The 19,468-nt window shown below is 37.2% G+C and overlaps 1 protein-coding gene across 6 annotated transcripts in view; it reads left to right on the top strand.

Annotated features, from left to right (window-relative positions):
* ARHGAP24 (Rho GTPase activating protein 24) overlaps positions 1 to 19,468 on the top strand; it is a 507,712-nt gene that overhangs the window by 427,825 nt on the left and 60,419 nt on the right. For 5 of the 6 annotated variants that reach the window (XM_082653461.1, XM_082653465.1, XM_082653462.1 and 2 more), the window contains one exon: positions 8,691 to 8,813. In XM_082653461.1, the coding sequence (XP_082509587.1) occupies positions 8,691 to 8,813 (123 nt within the window). Of the gene's footprint in view, positions 1 to 8,690; positions 8,814 to 15,400; positions 15,874 to 19,468 lie in introns of those variants that run through there. The other variant, XM_082653466.1, reaches the window with a different exon arrangement.

Raw genomic sequence — 19,468 nt, 5'->3', positions numbered from 1 at the left:
ACTATTCAAAAATGATTTATCATTTTGAATGAGAGGATTTAATCTAGATCTTCTAGATTAAATTAAATTAAATTAAATTAAAAGATCTTCTAGATTAGATCCTCTAGATCTAATCTAGATCTTCAAAAATGACGTGTCTCCTCAAATTCAATGTTCTGTTTCATTCGTCAAACTCTGAGCACCAAGGAAAGAGGTATAAAGAATCTGTATTCAAGTGTAAAAATAAATGCTCTAATGTTTACTCTGATGAAAGTATGGTGTCTTTAATTCATGAGGCCCACAAATTTGCTAGTCAGTAATCCCAACTTGAATGACATGTCCTTGCAAAACTAGTTGCAGAGTGTTAATCATTTACAATGTAAATAAGCAATTAGATAAGTTATATGATTCATAGCTTTAAAGCTTAATACTTTCTGGTTGAATGGCTGTCAGTGAAAGCATAAGACATGGATACAAGCTAATAGGATGAGTATGGTTGAAATACACCAATTCTAAAATTATAGCCTCAGCCTGTTATAGCAAATTCTTCTACAAGAGTATTGATTCTCAAACTTTATGGTGCATTAGAATCTTCTGGCAGGCATCTTAAAGCACAGATTACTGGGTCCCAACATCACAGTTTCTGATTCAGTTGGACTTGGGCCCAAGCATTCGCATTTCTAACAAGTTCTCAGTTGCTTCCCATCTTCTTGGACATAGATGAGTTTCATTACACTTTGAGAAACACTGCAATAAAAGGTTTATTGTTATGTTCACATGGAATATAAAGTTCAGTATAACTCCAAAACATTTCTCCAAAATTTTCCAATATTCCCCAATATTAAAGTAATTGTTTATACTATTAAGGGATCTCCTGATTGAAAAACACTTTCAATTTTAGATTCATTCAAGGCAACAAACTCTCTGCCTTTCTTCTTTAACTGTGAATGGCATTCCATTTGCTACAAGTTGTAGATTATTTCATTAAGACTTGCTTTCATTTGTGACTTCCATCTCTGTCATCACTGTTGGAGTAACATTGATCTGAATATGCATGTCATTTATTCTAGCTGCCTGTCTTCTATATCAATCAGATAAAATTTTGAATTCATTGGTTTCCCAAAAAAGCCAACCTAAATTAGAAGACTTAATTCTAGATACTCGGGCTCTTTCAAGGAAATGTTCTACTTTAATTTCTCAGAAGTTTTGATCAGAAGAATTTAATTAGATGCTGAGAAGGAAGTAACTAGATTCTGAGCCTCTGACATAATTGAAAGTCAAAATATATTGTTGGATTTAAACAGAGATCCTATTGACTGCTCAGTGCAATCTGGGAGACAATTGCCCAAAATGTAATAAATTATATCATTTTTACAGTTAATGTACTCAGCACAAATAGTAGGTTTTTTGATAGAATGAGTCCAAGAAATGTGAAAAATTAGTGGAAATATAAACTGTGCCTATTTAAGGTTTTACATTTTTCATTAATCATTTAAATGTATCACAATTGTACTTTTAAAACATGACCAATATGAAAATCAATATTTACTTGAAAGATAAATTGTTACTTTCCTAAGAAAGGACTTTTCTTAACAAATATAGTCAGAATATACATATTTCCAAAAGTAAACTACTTTCCTGCATTTTAAAGGATTCAAGTTATAAATATTTAATTTATCCAAATATTTAGGATCAAAATTATTATACATGGCAATAACAACGACAGCAGAGCATTGTATGTCGCAAGCACTATACAAGATATTTTATGGTATTATTCATCAGACTAATGCACAATAATACTGTGAAGCAGGTACTCATCACCCTCAGTTAAAGCTGAGGGATCTCCCAGCTAGTCAATGAGTAATTTGAACTTGAGGAGTCTGCTTTCACTGTCCTAACTCTTAACCATTTTTCAGTACTTCTTTGTAAGCACATATTTGTTTTTGCAATTTGATCCAGGCAGCACTGTTGCTCTAATATTCACATATTTGGACATTTCTTATAGTGAAGTTTGTAGAAAGGCAATCAGAAATAATTTGTATGGTATAGAATTTTTAGGTCAGTGCTTTCTATATCTGTAGTCAAGTACACAGACTCCCAATAAATCATTTCTAAATTTAATTATTAGAAATCTACCATAATTGGGACTTCCCTGGTGGCACAGTGGTTAAGAATCCGCCTGCCAACGCAGGGGACATGGGTTCGATCCCTGGTCCAGGAAGGTCCCACACGCTGTGGAGCAGCTAAGCCTGTGCGCCACAACTACTGAGCCCACATGCCCCAGAGCCCACACACCACAACTATTGAGCCCGTGTGCTGCAACTACTGAAGCCCATGTTCCTAGAGCCCATGCTCTGCAACAAGAGAAACCACCACAATGAGAAGCCCATGCACTGCAATGAAGAGTGGCCCCTGCTCACTGCAACTAGAGAAAGCCCACGCACAGCAACAAAGACCCAATGCAGCCAAAAATTAATTAATTAATTAACTAATTAATTTTAAAAAAGGAAAAAGAAATCTACCATAATTAATAAATATCAATCAATCTATAATCAGTTGACAAATGTACATTTATAGTTACTTTTAGCTTAAATATAATGTAGCTATATGTTGTTGGATGATTCCTTCTTAAAAAGAGATTATAACCTAGAAAGGAGTATAGGAAGTATGTAAAACAGTATTATAAAGTATTTATGAAATTAAAATGTAACGTTAATTTTATTATAACGTAAGACAACGTTTAGTAATGTGTTTGTTGTGTACTGACTGCAAACTACAAACAGAATGATGATTACAGCCACTGGCCTTAATTAATTCTCATTTTCTGGTTTAAGGGTTTTAAAATTTTCAAAATCTCATTAAAGATTAATGCAAATTTTCTGTTGACAAAATGCATTGAAATTTTGCCATTCTGATATTTTGAAATTAACCTTTGAGGAAGAAATACTTGGAAAAAATTTGATTAGCAGAGCATCCCCAAACCCTTAATTTTCAGAGAACAATATCTCTATAATGCATGAGACAATATGAAAAAATTAAATATGATGTTGAATGTGAGGCCAATTTGTTCTCTGGCTTTATTTTGTAAATTATATGCTGTTTTATTATTGTTGTTGTTTACTAAGAGGTGATAGCATCCATAGAAACCTACAGTTTTTTTGCTTGTACTTCACATAACACTGGTTGTTTTCCAAGTATCATTCTCCATAAAAGGGAAAAAATGTTTTTCTATCTCAGTAATTTTCTACAGATATGCTTCAGAATTTACTTTATATCTTGCAATTTATCATTAGAGCTCTACTAGTAATGAAGACTCAAACTGTTTTGAAGGAAATAATGCTTAAAAAATTAAGACCTTGCAATGGTATGAGTAAAAATTGATAACCCTACTTAGAACATTTAAATATTTTTCTGTAAGCTCTAATTAAATGGGTAGTGCACTAGGGTTAGTTTTGACCTGATTTGTAATTGGAAATAAGGAAATGTTTTGCCCTTGAAATTATTAACAGTATCAGAGGTGTTCACTGAAATATCCTCAGGTCTGTACCATGAATTTTGCTTGGAAACTGAACCTAAATTTCGGTGACCACAGTTTTCCTTGAGCAACTTGTTTTAAAGTTTAAGCACAAACAAGTAATTCACTGTATAGCTTTAAAATATGATACACATCTTTATATGATACACATATAATACTTCACTTCTGATTAATTGTTTTGCTTTATAGTTCATAATTTTGACAATTTACAATTATTTTTTTCCAAAGAAAAAAATCTACTTAAGTAACTATTTTCAGAAATTTCCACACAAGAAATTCAGTAAAATATTTTAAAAAATATATTCGTTAAGAAAAATAGCAGTCTATTTCACTGAGAAAGTCCTAGTTATGTGACGTAGTCTGTACTTTGAGCAACGCTGGTCTCCTGTCCCAAATCTTCCCTTGGGAATGTACTCAGAGATGTATTTGGGGAAAGAGGGAGAAGAGGTTGTAGGCAAATTAGTGAGAATTCAAAACCAAACAATTTTAAGCAACACTGAGTGGAGTTAGCAATAATTGTCTTCCAGCTCACCTTGGCTTTTTATTGATTAGTGCTTTCATGACCATACAGTTCTTATCATTTGTTCTTTTCAATAATTTTTTTTTGCTGATAAAATAACACATGTTAGAACATCTGGAATAATGCATGCATTATAAAACAACACTTGGTTGAACATCTGGAAAATACAGAAAAGTACCAAAGGAGAGCAAAATAATTTCCAATCCTAGCATTCATAGTAATCATTGTTAAAATTATTGTGTTTTTCAACCTAGTATCTTATTTATCTGACTTTTTACCTGTATGAAAATAGAGATACCATATATGTTAAATTTGTATATTTCCTTGTGTATAATAAAAGCTCATATTAATAAATATTCTTCAAAATCCTATTGTAGTGATTGCATCATAAGGAATGTTATCCATACTCCTATAAGCAATGAGCATGTATATCTTAGCATACCATTGCCAATATTTTTCCTAAATATTTAAAAATCTTTGCAAAGCTTTTCATCAAAAATATGATTATCTTTTAATTATTATTTTGTAATTATAAGAGGAGTTGAAATTTTCATATGCTAAATATTTGTATTTCTTTTTTGAATTAACTGTGCACCTACTTTAATGTAGATTTCTTTAACCTATTCTTAAATTTTACATTAAGCTTTTTCTTAATCTATTAAATTCACTAGGCTTTTCTCTTTTTTTCTTTTTTTTTTTTTTTGTTTCTTAGAAATTTTTATTCAACGTGTTGACTCATCATAGTGAAACAATGCTTCAGCTTTGGGTAGCCTTTTTGCCAGGGTTATAACCTGCCCCTCTGTTACTTTATGTGAAGTTTCTTAAAACTTTGAAATAGCTGCCAGATTTTCAAAATGGGGACATTTTGCATAAATCTAGACTTCCAGGTTCTCTTGAGAGATTGGAAGGTCTGGCACACTGGGCTCTTATTTCCTCATAGCAGCTGTCTTTTGGTGGTAAGTACGGCTAGTCCACCATCCTCTCCTGGCCACCTTCATGGATTTATCAGTTTGAGCTCAGTGGAGATTTTGGTCCACATTCTTGAAGTTCCTGATTTTTCTTGGTAACTTGACCTTGTCTTCCTCTTTATCTCATGGAAAAATGAGGTGTTCCATCTCATCAAGGCCAAACCCATTTGCTGTGCTCTCTATATCATCCCTTGATATACAAACATTAAAAATAAGACCATCCACCAACCCACTAGGCTTTTCTTAATCTACTTTTTAATTTTTGCAAAAGTTAATCATGCCAGGTATTTTATTTCAGAGAATTTATTTCTGGGAAGGCAAAAATTCATATCAAATGCAAATATATAGAAGATTCCAATGAAATGTACACATACTTTCAATTACATATAAACAAATAAGATTGAATGATGTGACCTACTTGGTTAACTTAAAATCACAGACGCTTGAAGTGTTAACCCTAGCACCAAAGCATTGCTACCAACCCGAGCTAACATCTAGAAGGTGTATACAATTTACTGATACATTGTGTCTTTTAAAATGTGTGCAAATCCACCATCATCTAGAGTAGTATTAAAAAATAAAAATAACACTGCATAGATATTTATGTTCAAGCAGAAATTAAGAGTGGAAAATGTATACTGGTAATAATATATACATACTTATATACACATATATATGGATTGAAGATGACTATGATACTTTCACTCCAGTGATAATTACATCTTAAGGTTGCTTTTTAAAATTTCACCTTTGGAAAGAATTTTAGATTCACAAATAGGTAAATCGAACATTAAGCCCCGTAAAGGATTAACAAACAGAGTGAAACTTGATCCATGTGGCTGAAAGTCAATATTGAGTTTATTCATTTATCAAATTATACATTTAATAAATTGTTTTGGAGCCCCTTCAATTGCAAGGCTCAATACCAGACTCTCAGAACTGAAGGATTATGAATTAGAACAAATGGCTTCTCCAGTTAGAAATCATGTAACCTTAGTACGGAGAATTTAGTTCATATCTATATAAATGTCTCCAATTGTTTTAATCACATTCTTAGCAATGAGTCTATTATTTCCACTGAGACTCATAGAAAAAAGTTTTTCTAAATCTTCTCCCTGTCTTTTGCTAATTCACTGAGGAATCAAGATCTATATCCATGGATGAAATTCACAGATGAGAATTTCATATCTGTGATTGGCAGTCGAAGTGAGATTCAGGGGTCAGACACACAGCATCATTGGCAGAGATAGGGAATCAAATGAAAAGTCAGGGGATAATGGCCAGTTGTGCTTATAATTCTCTTTTTTCCCTGCTTTCAGGCAGAAACACACTCCAGTGGCTGTCACTCACTCTCATTACTAGGACTGTTTCTGCTGGGGCTGGGAGTGACACAGCAGGGTATAACTGTCTGAATTGCTAAGCATCCTCCAGGCAAAGACAATAATTAAAATATTCTGATCTCAAAATGGTAATTTTTTACAGGTGAATCAGAAAACAGAATAAATTTTAGTACTGTGCCACGCCAAGCAAAGCATCTTTTTCTTTTGTCATTTATTTATTTCTGCGACTTATATGTCATACAGCCATGCATATGCATGTTAATGTGTGGCAAATTTTCCTACATGCACAGTATACAACTTTAATGTGCATTGTTATATATCAAAGAAAGACAGCCTTCTATAAAAACTCCTGTATATGTGTATTATTGACTAATTGTTCCCAAGCACTCACTAGCATACTACACTAATTGTATGTCTCTGAGGTCAAATTAAATATAATATGTCCTTTTTGCATTTGTAGATATGGGAGGCAGTTAAATGAGACTGAATTAATATTTACAGAATTTCTCTTTTAGCCTAACATAGTGCTAGTATATTAACTTCATTTCATTTAATTCTCACAAAAATTTACTAGATAGGGATTATTATTTCTAAAGCATGACTAAAGATACTGAGTTTCCAGAAGTTATGTGCTTTCCCAGAAGTTAAACAGCTAATATAATATAGAATTGCGATTTCAGAAGGGTTTTCTCTGATTTCCTGAGCCTATGCTTTTTCAGACATAAATTGCTTAAAGTGATGATTGACCTAGGCTAGACCTAGAGGTGTAAGAAAGTCATTGTTTCCCAAATAGTGATATGTTCTCTTTAAAGTGAGAAGGCTCATCTTGTTTATTCAAGAGATCTGTAAACATTAGGGAACTGATTTGATGGCATCCCTCACCCATGCCACCCCCAAATTCAGTTGTATTGAAATGTAAAACACCAATGCTGGCTATTCAGCTGGTTGGCTTAAAGTTATTTCACTTCTCTGACCTTGCACCTGTTCTGTTAATTTGCATCAATGCTAGAAGAGTTGTATTTCTCAACCTAGGACATTTGTATAAAACTCAGAGATCACAAACTCAAATGCCTAGAGTTTTCAGAGCTTTGTGAATGAGATTGGATGTGAAAGAATAGGAAGTGCGGGGCCTGTTGGAGGCTGCACGCTTCTCACAAAGGAGATTGTTTTTGAGCCCCTTCAGTTGCAACATGCGGTACCTGGCTCTCAGAACTGAAGGGCTGTGAATTAGAACAGTTGGCATCTGTTCTGATCCACTTAAAAACAAACAACGACAATGTCTTAAACAAACAAAACACTTCGGTATGAATTAGTCCAACCCAAGGCTGCAAGTTTACAGCACTTAGTGAAAATTAAATCGTTCATAGATTATTTGAGCACCTTAGCAGTCAGTATAATGCTGAAATATTATCAGAATTCAGTTAAATAATACTTAATGGTCCATTTTCTTAATTATTCCTTCTGTGAACCACACTAGTTTTTTCAAAGAGAATGAAGCAGTGCAGTCACCGATACTTGTTTTCAGAAATGCTCCTTTAAGCATAAAAATGCTTTATAGATCTCCAGCATTTCAAAGTTGATTTTAGAGATTATAAAGGTTTTAAAGTGTATAAGTTGTTTTCGACCAGTGAGGGGGTGGGGAGCGGGGCTGGTAAGAGAAACCAGCAAGCAAGGAGGTACTGCTGGGGTTTCCTAAAGCTAACCCTTAGGTGGCAGGGCCATCTGGGGTGTTAATTTGGCCGTTGAGACTGGCCAGGCTTGTGTCTTCTTCTGTGTGTCCCCCTGAAGGTATGATTTGGGGTAAGAGGCTCCCCTTCCAGGACAGAGCACAGAGGAGGACCTCTGGGGCAGATTCTCACATGTGGCTCTTTTCCCTTTCCTGGGACTCGTACTCAACCATGATGCGCCCGGTGGCCTCACTGTGTGCGCTGAGCAGACTCAGACTGTTCTGCGCTTGCTTGGAATGAAAACTCAGGCTCTGCGGACCATTTCTCCATCTTTCATTTTGCTTTTGCTATTTTTCCCTATTCAGCAGTACGGTGTGAATAGATTGGATTATGAGTTAATACAGGCCTATGGGTTGTTGCTAGGACAAAAAGCTAGGCTTTGTTTGGGGAATGACATTTGTTTGCTGGCTTTCTCTTGGAAACATAAGAGCCTTTCCCTTCTAAGCAGATTTTTTTTTTTCCCATGATGAAACCATGGTAAATATTTCTGATTCATTGGGTAGAACCTAGTGCTAGCTGCATTAGGTACAGTTTATGTTTCAGGGATTCACTAGGAGGCTGCTGATGGGGAATCTTCGGCTGAGCACATACTTACGTGTTAATGTTCCTGTCTTCTTACAGGAGGTGATCGAGATCGGATGACAGCAAATCATGAGAGCTACCTCCTTATGGCGAGCACCCAGAATGATATGGAAGACTGGGTCAAGTCCATCCGCCGAGTCATATGGGGACCATTTGGAGGAGGTGAGTGTATTTTAAAATCATGGAAAAACAGAAAGGTAGGCCAAAACTGTTCATCCTTTCCCCCAGCCCGTGTCACTATCAGCACCTACTTTCAAATGGATGAATGTTAAAATAAATAGTAAACTACTAATTTATTTGTAGTCACATATCTAAGTAACTCCTAGAAGTTCAGTTTAGATCAAATATCATTAATAACCAACCTTCTTCCACGAATATTTTGAATTATAAAAAGGGATAATATTTTTCTTTTATCTTGGATGTTCCATTTTACTAATAATACATAGTTATGAGCCTCATATCATAAATGTAGATTAGTGAATAACCTGTAGATACAGGGAAAAAAACATTTTGACTATTAGTTTTGGAAGAGATTTCAGCCCCCAGATGCTCAGTGGTATCAAAGAGGAGTGGCAAAGCATTGGATGAAAATATGCTGGTAATCAGAGTGACAAAAAAAAAAAAAAGCTTTGCAACTTTGCAATCAGGAAAGTATTTGTGGATTTGATAATAAGTTTCTTTTAAAATTGTTAGCTAATACAGTGTAGAGAATATATCATGTGAAGAATAAGCTACATGGTGCTATGAATAGAGCTAAAAGGAAGAAGGAAGGATAAAAGATGTGATCTTTTCTATCAAGTAATATAGAGTGATATAAACAGAAAACATATTTAAAGAAAAATCCAATAAATGGAACCAAATAGATAAGGACCCCAAAATATTCATCTATAACCAACATGTATTTCCAAGAATGTAAAGCCTAGTTATTTTATGTTGATGTAGTTAAAATAAATGATATAAATCAAATTCATATCTATTAAAGCAATTAGAACTTTTATATTTATTTTATATTCTCTTTTGCATATTGTCAGCCCCCTGAATTCAGAAGTGAATTTTTTTTCCCTTAACATATCCGATGTTTCTTAAGCTGACTGACCTCTTTACATTTTAGAATAACTTCAAAAGCTTAGTTTAAAAAGTTGAAAAGTTAAGTTAAACTTAAAATAGTAAAGATTCATGGAAGACATGTTGATATTTTACAAGAGTAGTGGTACATGTCTGCAAACTGCCTGTCCTTTAGCAGGATCTCCTCTTGGGGGAGGGGGAGGTTCCTAACCGGGGTGACCATTCATCCCAGTTTGCCTGGTAACAGTGTAGTTTACTACTGTTGTCCCAGGCTAATTATTGACAGTGCTACCTCTCACTCTCACGGTGTTCTAGTTTGGGTGACAACTTGTATGGTCGCCCTATTCATATACTAAAATGGTTAGTAAGTGACTTCAAAATGTTTGAAGAGGCCGGTGGGTGAGATCCCATCCCAGTGCCTTAGCAGAGGGGTCTTCAACATGACTATTCATGAGAGATACATACTCAGCTGCGAGAGGTCTTCTGCTACCCTCAGGGTCAAGGATTTTTGGGGAAGCCTAAGGATATGTCTTTTCAAATTTCCTGTTTCCCCTCCATTATCAGGTTTCTGAGGCTCCTGAGTTCAGGAAGATTCTTAATATCTGCTGAAAGTGGTACTTTTGTTGAAGGATTATTTCTATCAAGGATTATTTTCTCCCATTCCTCCTCTTCCATCTGTCCTTTTCTCAAGAAAAATTAATGAGATCCAGTTTACTTCACCAAATCAGTGGCCACAGGAGGTCCTATCAGCACAGGAGTATCACAGGTGATCCTAGTGGGATCTATGTGTTAACCTTCAAATTTATGAACCTGGAAGGAATACTCTAGTAGCTGATTGGTTTGTATACTTTATCCTGCAGAATGTGCTTCAGGGATTTTGCAAATGCTGATTCAAATTTACTTTTAAAGAGATATATTTTAGCATAGAGCACTTACAACAGAAACAATACCCTGAAGAATAAATCTTCTCCTGCCCTCTTTGCTTTAATTGAAGAGTGTTAATGAGATTGTAAGGCAAGCTCTTAAAGTACTCATTCAATTTGCAAGAAATCTTTTGTAATTCATCTGATATCGGAATTTCCTAAAGTTGTTAGAGAATACACAACCAAACCGAATGCTGACCCTGATAGAAAATTGCAAACGTCACCCATAATCTCATGTTTCAAATGTTTGTATTAATATAGCCCCTCTATACTTACTGATTGAATTTTAAAGAAATGTTACAAATTTGAGTTGTAAACAATAAATTTATATGACTGAGAAACATTTTATTTATGTATTGGGGTTCCACTTAATATTTCATTAAAAATAAGTTTTTCACCAATTAAGAATATTTTACTTTATTTTTATTTATTTATTTTTTAACATCTTTATTGGAGTATCATTGCTTTACAATGGTGTGTTAGTTTCTGCTGTATAACAAAGTGAATCAGCTATACATATACATATATCCCCATATCTCCTCCCTCTTGCGTCTCCCTCCCTCCCACCCTCCCTATCCCACCCCTCTAGGTGGGCACAAAGCACTGAGCTGATCTCCCTGTGCTATGCGGCTGCTTCCCACTAGCTATTGATTTTACATTTGGTAGTGTATATATGTCCATGCCATTCTTTCACTTTGTCCCAGCTTACCCTTCCCCCTCCCCAAGAATATTTTAAAACCACTCAGTTAGTTCAGCCTCACATTTTGTAGATTAGGTCATTAAGACCCAGAGAGAATGAATGACTTGCCAAGTGTCATACTGTGAGTAACATAAGTAGGAAGAAAACTCGTGTGTTTTCACTATGAGCTTCTTCCTGCTTTATTGTACAATAGCTGATCTATTACTTCTACTATGGTAGTGAAAAACCCACAATTACAAGTCCGTGCCTTATTGATAGTATATTCTTCAGTATATGAAAAACAAAAGTGTTTAAAAGTTGACAAGTAGGATGAATATAGTTGAGTTCTTCAAAAATATCTGAATTAATACCATCAAGAAAGTGAAAAGACAACCCATTGAATGGGAGGAAAGTATGTCCAGATCATATGTCTGATTTTGGACTTCTACCCATAATATGTAAAGAACTAACAACTCAAAAATAAAGACAAATCAAAATTTTGACCCAATTAGAATCAATTTAAAAATGGGCAAAGAATCTGAATAAACATTTCTGTAAGGAAAATATACAAATGGCCAATAAGCACATGAAAAGATGCTCAGCATTATTAGCCATCAGGGAAATACAAATCAAAAGCACAGTGAGATACCATTTCTTTCATACACACTAGAATTGCTAGAATCAAACAGTTCCGTAATAACAAGTATTGGCAAGGATGTGGAGAAATTGAACCCCCCCCATATTGGTAATGGGAATTTAAAATGTAGCTGTTTTAGAAAACAGTCTGACAGTTCCTCAGATGATTAAACATACAGCTACCATATGACCCAACATTTGCACTTTTAGGTATATACCCAAGAGAAATGAAAAATGTATGTCCACACAGAAACTTGCACATCAATATTTATAGCAGCATTATTCCTAAATGCCAATAAGTAGAAACACCCAAATGTCCATCAATGGACAAATAGATACACAGAAAGTGGTATAGTCATACAATGGATTGTTCAGCCATAAAAAGAATGAGGTATTGATGCATGCTACAACGTGAATGAACGTTGAAAACATTGTGCTAGATGGAAGAAGCCAGTCAGAAAAGACTATATATATATATATATAGAGAGAGAGAGAGTTTTATTTATAAGAAAGTACAGAACAGAGAAATCCAGAGACAGAAAGTAGATTTGTGATTGCTTAGGACTGGGATGGGAAAATAAGGAGTTTGCAGTGGGTTGGTAGCCAAAACATATGAGATCTTTTTTTAGGTGATAAAATGTTCTAAAATTAACTGTGATGATCATTGCATATATCTGAGTATATTAAAAACTATTGAATTGTACACTTTAAACAGGAGAATTCTATGATATGTGAATTATATCTCAGTAAAGCTGCTAAAAAACTCCTGAATTGTCATAATTGCTTTTCATTAGAGAATACATTTCCCCTTCCTATCTTAGTCATAGAATCCAAGACAGTTAATCCTAAATAAAAACCTATTGGCTTCCAACCTCCTTCCCACTGCTCAAAGATTGTTGTGGTTGTTGATTAAATGGCATCTGTAAAGACATTTGGAAGGTGACTTTTCATCCTGATTTGTCAAGCTCTGTATACCACCTCCGGATACATTTTAAATGTGTTTATTGTAGAGAGGGCATTTCATTGTCTTTATTGCAGTTCTACAACCTGTGTTTCTAAATAGTTAAAGTTTTTCATGAGGCACTGAAGCTTATTCAGGTTGTTTATACATGTAAGATATTCCCTCTTTACCATTTCAATATTAGACATTTGATTAAAACATAGGTGACACCTGAGGAATTTGCTTAGTTTTTCAATATTTAGAAATTAAAAACTGTTAAGTGAAATCATAAAATATAGGACTTTGATATTTCTTTTTATGAAAAAAACCAAAGTTACTACAAATACTCAGATGAAGGAGGGGAACCAGGGAAATGCAAAATGTAGACACCCTCTCTTAACAACCAAGCCTGATAACTTAGTTCAGTATTGAATCTAGATACCTCAACTTTCATTTATCTGATTAACCCCCCTGTAAACAGATGCTTCCCTATTAATGATGCTGAGAAGCACATGGTTTCTGCTTAAAAGTCCAATCCAGAAGTTGAGATGTCAAAACATGTATTTAACTTTGGAAACGTTTAGGGTTCTGTTTTTGTTTGTTTGGGTTATTCTTGTCTTTTTCACTGGGCTTCTGTTGGATTGTTTTTGAGGCAATGTATATGGAAGTACTCAGCCCAGGATCTGGGGAGGGTGAAAATTCATTAATTGTTCATTAGATCTGAGGGCATAGCCTAACTTTAGCTGCTAACAAAATCAGGTCCTTCCTGTATATTTCTGTCTCCTTATGAAAAGAGTTGAGTCAGAGACTTACCAAGGCAGTAAAAATACTGAATGTGAATAATCCTCATGATGAGTAATTAGCACATGGGCAAGCAGTGGTTAATTAAGAAGCTGTGTGGTCTTGCCTCTGACACAGACCACTGTGTGATCTGTGGTAAGTGATATTACCCCCTCACCTTTAGGTTCCTCACTTGTGAAATAACGTTGGACAAAACTCTTTTAACTAAGATTCATTCCAACTCCAAAGTCCTGCGATCACATGTGTTCCCTCCATACCAATGCTCAGAGAAGTGATGTTTTCAGTGGGCCAAGGTGCCTCTTGTCCAGCGCTGCCACTGTCTCGGTGGGACTGAGTTATACTTCACAGTTCCTTATTTTCCTAGCAGCCTGCTGTGACACAGAAATCAAAAACAATGGTCGAACCATGGGGCAGAAATAATAATGATTCCCTCAGTGACAAAATTTTACCTATCTGGGCATGCTAGTCAGAGTAATGATGTTTCTAAAGGGAGTATCTTTTTAATACTCTTCACAGCTTTTTTTTAATGCTCCTGCTAAATAGCTAGGAAGGTACCCAGAGGCCTTAGGGGTCAGTTGGGGTTAAAGCACTAGCATTCCAAATGTGCTCATGGAACAGCCATGTGGATGAATGATTAACCCAGTGAGTAAATTGTTCAGTGACTGGGACCAAGGGTGTTGGTATAGGGGCTGGGGTGCAGCGGGTGCATGCACGATCAGGGGAGAAGATGAAAGCAGGATTGGTTCGAAAACCATAGCCAGACAAATACATATGTATAAAAACGTATAAACACACACACATATGAGTTAACTTGTTTTGTGGTTATACCTGCAGAATCTTTGCTGCTAAATTTAAACAGTTTTCTATTTCACACACATATGTTTTAACGATATGCACATTTACATCAGCACTCACAAATAGATTCAGTTGCAAAGTATCTGAAAAAAAAAATCTTGTATAGGAAGAGAATAAATGCAGAAAGGAAGGGGCAAAAAGTTGACCCCCTCGGGGCTGGTTTGGGGCTGTTTGGTTTCTGGAGGGACTGAGGCAGCCAGCTGTAAAGGTATGTACAAGACCAGAGCCAGCAGGGGAGTCACTGCAAAGGCAAAGGAAGAAACAAGGGGTTCAGGCGGCCGCGGGGCACTCTCCCTGCTCCCCTCACACTGTTGTGACTGCACCTGCTGCATGTGACCGGCGGGCACTGAAGGCAGCCGCAGCCACAGCGTGGTGACGAGGCAGCTGCAGCCCTGCCAGCTCCCGCCCAGCTCTCTTTGAGAAAAGGGGAGCAGGAACTGGACTAGCGGGGGAGAAACTCCCTGCAGAGCTGCTTCCTACACGGATCCGAGGAGGAGCCTCTCCCGGAACGGGCACTGGACTGTTCTGACGTGGCGATTCCCTCGGGAGCCCCGGGAGTTTGAAGACCGAAGGGAGAAGCCCGCAGAGAGCATCAAAGGCTGAGGGGTGCTATAAAAGGAACAGGGGAGTTCTTTGAAAAGAATCTGTCATGCACCGAAATGCTTTCTGGAGAAGGTGCCATTATCTGCCTCCCCTTTTGCTCAGATAAAAGGAGCCAGCAAGGACAGTACTGAAATATCCCTCAGGGGCCTTTTGGTCATTGTTCCTCTTTCCCCTGCTCACAGCTATTTGCTGACCTTTCCAGAGAATCTCAGTCCCCCCAGTTCCAGCTGAGAAGACAGTTCTTAATAAAAAAAAAAAAAAAAAAAAAAAAGAAAAGTCTGCTGTTGGAATGGGAGGTGCCGCTTGCTTGCTGTGGTTCTTTTTGCTGTGACATTTTGGAATGTCTGCAGAAACAAAAAAAGTAATTAAAAAAACCTCAAAAACTCCCGGGATTAGGCAAGAAAAAAGGAACTTTTTTGCCAAAAAGAAGTAAATGAGAGGTGGTAACTTATCCCTGATTCAGGACCTGGATGATCAAAATCTTCAAGTTCTAGGAAACAGCACTTCAACAAATAAACATGAGAAGGAGTAGCTGTGGGATCCCGATATCACAGAGAGACAGGTTTTAAAGGGAGCCAGAAACGGGTTCAGAATTTGGGGGCTGTATGATGCCTGAAGACAGAAGTACTGGGGGGCGCCCCTCAGGTGCCTTGGCGTCTACTCCTTTCATTCCTAAAACTACATACAGAAGAATTAAACGGTGTTTTAGTTTTCGGAAAGGTAGGTACATAATATGTTCATGTCCTTTTAAAATATCTTTCTGATGCTTTAAGGTCAGTTTACGCTCAGATAAAGTGGGAGTTTGGAAGCCAAGAGCTTAAAACTGTACAAGAATGGTTTATGTGTGGTTTTGCTTGTCTATACTTATTTCTCGAGGTTCCTATTGATCTGTTTATTACTGCCTGTGAATGGGCCAGGTGGGCGGGACTTAAAGAACGGTGGTCCTAAAGCGATCACCTTGACTGCTGGAGAACAAACAAGCTGGCTGGACCATGCCGAGGGGAGGGGCCGAGACTACCTTGGGCTGTTCCCAGACTCAAATCAAGCAGCCATGCTGTTCCCGCCTTGAACTGAGTCCCTCTCAAGTCCCCGTTCAGCGCTCCCATCACATCGGTTTGGTTCTGGCTGCCTGCGCTTGCCTCTCCTCCCCTACTGAGAAAATTGTAATAACCAGATTATCTGTAGTGACCCCTTTTCAGGAGGCTTTGAACCATATTGATTAACACTAATAAGAAATAGGAGTCACCTTGGCTTTCCAAATATATCATAAGGTGGCACTGGAAGAGGGCAAAGATATGAAGGATCAGGAACAAGGGGTGGGAAAATATAAGCTTAGGATCAATAAAAGAAACTAAGTATTTCAGGGCTTCCCTGGTGGCACAGTGGTTGAGAGTCCACCTGCCGATGCAGGGGACACGGGTTCGTGTCCCGGTCTGGGAAGATCCCACCTGCCGCAGAGCGGCAGTGCCCGTGAGCCATGGCCGCTGAGCCTGCGCGTCCGGAGCCTGTGCTCCGCAACGGGAGAGGCCACAGCAGTGAGAGGCCCGCGTACCGCAAAAAAAAAAAAAAAAAAAAGAAACTAAGTATTTCAGTATTGATTTGTGTAGGGGGAGTTAAAGGGTACAACATAGGTAAAATGAAGTATTTCTATAAAATGTTTCTGTATCAACATACTTTAAAATGGCCTTTTGTTTTAAAATGGGAATAATTAAATCAAATGATTATTTAAATTGGAACTAGGTAATTATAATTTTAAAGTCATGTACTGTAACCTAATAATTTAATCAGGAGATGACTTGAGTCCCATCTAAGGTTGTTCTTTCTCCCTTTTTTCTTTAATTTGCCACCTATTAATCAACATTCTCTATCTAGTAATCAACAAAAAATAGAAGAGAAGAAAAACCGTATATTTAAAGCAAGATATAGTGGGAACTTTTTAAAACTAAACCTTGCTCCTTCTGAGTATTTTCCTTTGAGCAGTTAATATCTGGCTATGATCATTATTATATATTATAAGTAAGGAATTATCATATATTATAAACAAGGAATTCAGGTGTTACTTTATATTCCTCTCTCATCCACAAAGATAATTAAAGAGAGATATGTGTCTCATGTTTTATAGATCTTTAGAGATTTCATGGTTACTGTAAGATTGCATAATTCATAGAGAAATTGGCAATGAGAGAAACTGAAAAAGGCTAGGGATTAATTGCTTAAAGGACATCCCCTCTTCTGGTTCTCCCACCACTCAGCAACTAAATTGGGTTTATCCAAACATGTAGAGAAGGTCTACTTTTCTAGGTTATTACTGCTCATTTGTAACATGAAATGTTCTGGGGACAATTAATTTATCTTCGAAATGCAGAGCAAAGTGTTTTTTACGTTTTCCACCTTCTCTCCTCCCATATTGGAATATAGCATGTCTTCAAAAACCCTGGCTAACACTGCTGTTCGTTATGTCCTCTTCCCTCTCTCCTTAAATATCAATGAGGGAAGGCAGTGCTGCAAAAAAAAAAAAAAAAAAGAAGAAAATTCCCATGGGCTGGCAAATGGCAACCAGAGAGTGGGGAACAGCTTCCATCTATCATCTCCTGTGGGCTATTTTTAAACTATTGTCCTTGCCTCTGCAAAGTCTTAGTAATCTGAAGAATGTTCAGCATTTGAGTCAAGGATTAACAGATTTTTATTTTACAAAGTTGCATTCTGGTTACTGTCAGAACCGTAAAGGAGAGGAGGTGCAGGGGGCATTCAGCTGTGTTAAGTTCCCTCTCCCTGCTCAACCACAGTTAGGCAGTGAGGTTCTGGGAAGGAAGGCGCCAGGCTGAGGCTGGGCTGCGAGACTGTTTCTGTGCCACACTAGCCGTTGTTTTCAGCGGCGGTGTGAAGCCCAGGGTGTTAGATCTTTATTCAAGGTCCTGCACTGAAAAGAATGAACTTTTCTTTCAATCCCGGGTTCCCAAACCATGCTACCTTAAGAAGAGAGTGTCGTTTTGTGCTTTGTTTAATCCCCTGGGTACTCCAGGAGTTCCATAAGTGGACAGGGGTTTCTGAGTTCCTCTCCCAAGCCTGTTGGAGAGCATCCACTGAAGTCCTTTCAATGAAAGCAAAAGGGAGGGTGCAAGAAGCATGGAAAAGCACCAAGAAGTGCAAAATGGTAATGCGTCTGCTTTTCCTGATCCACATTTAAAACATTTTTTACTACTGTTATGGGTCGGCTGACAGAAGAGGCAGCTCAGCACTTCAGAATGGCCCTCAGAATGAAGAGGGGAGCTCAGTTAAAGTTTCCAGAGGCCTGGTGGGATTGCAGCTTGCATGCTGTGCCTGTTGGAACTCACTGCTCTGAGTTCCTTTCTCTTACAGACCTCTTCTGTCCTTTACTGCCCTCTGTTTCTTTGTTTAGCTACTAATAAAGGTCTCTGGACATGTTTTCTCAGTGGTTTTAAAAATCTATGCACTGTGAACCATCTATTAGGTGGGGAGAGTGGTGCTTTGGATTTATGTTCTGGTGAGATAAAGATTACAATGTGTTCTTTACCCTTTGGATTTTGAAACTATATATTTTTTACCTCCATAAGACTATTATGTAATATACAGAGCCTAATCAATCTCTTGATTACTTGGAACACTTTGGGTCCTGATGTCAGTGTTAATTTCTAGTCAGAATGGTCTGGCTGGTTTAAGATTGTTGTGATCACAGAACATACTAAAGTAAAATTTTAAACCCTAACTTTATCTTGTCTTTTTCCTGAGTCGTGCTCTTCTTGGAGATAAAGAATCATTAATTCCCCAGTGCTTTTTTTTTCCCCCTAGACAGTAACTTAGTGGTCATGCCCCATTGCTTCTTCCTTCTTTATATACTTTCACCTCCATTTCTATTTCCATCACCTTAGTTGTCTGTGCCTTTATGGCTTTATGCACACAAGGTACTTTGACCTTAGAAGTGGCTCTTCAAGACAGGATCCATCCTCACCTCTTTTCACCCCCAACATTGTTCACAAATTCCTGCAGCACAGTTCATTTGTAAAGCGTCGTCCAGTTGGTATTCCTGAAACAGTACTAACAAGCAATGTTCCACGGCTTAGTAATTTTTCATGAGTCCCTATTGCTCCCAAGAGGATGTCCCATTTCTTGCAACTGTCAAGGGCTTCTAAATAATTCCAACTATTTCCAATTCCCCAGACTATCCCCTCTTCCTCCCTGAACCCATCTCCTGTAATACCTCTTTGCTCTGTTCAGTGCACCCTCCGCAGTGATGCTCTCTCTCCTCTGCAGTCTGTCCACACTCTACACTGTCTTCAAGTCATTGTTGGCTCTC

Source organism: Grampus griseus (genome assembly GCF_964374135.1).
Source record: "Grampus griseus genome assembly, chromosome: 4".
Classification (NCBI taxonomy): Eukaryota; Metazoa; Chordata; class Mammalia; order Artiodactyla; family Delphinidae; genus Grampus; species Grampus griseus.
Note: the sequence above shows the minus strand (reverse complement) of the source record. Positions and strands in the feature narration are given on the sequence as shown.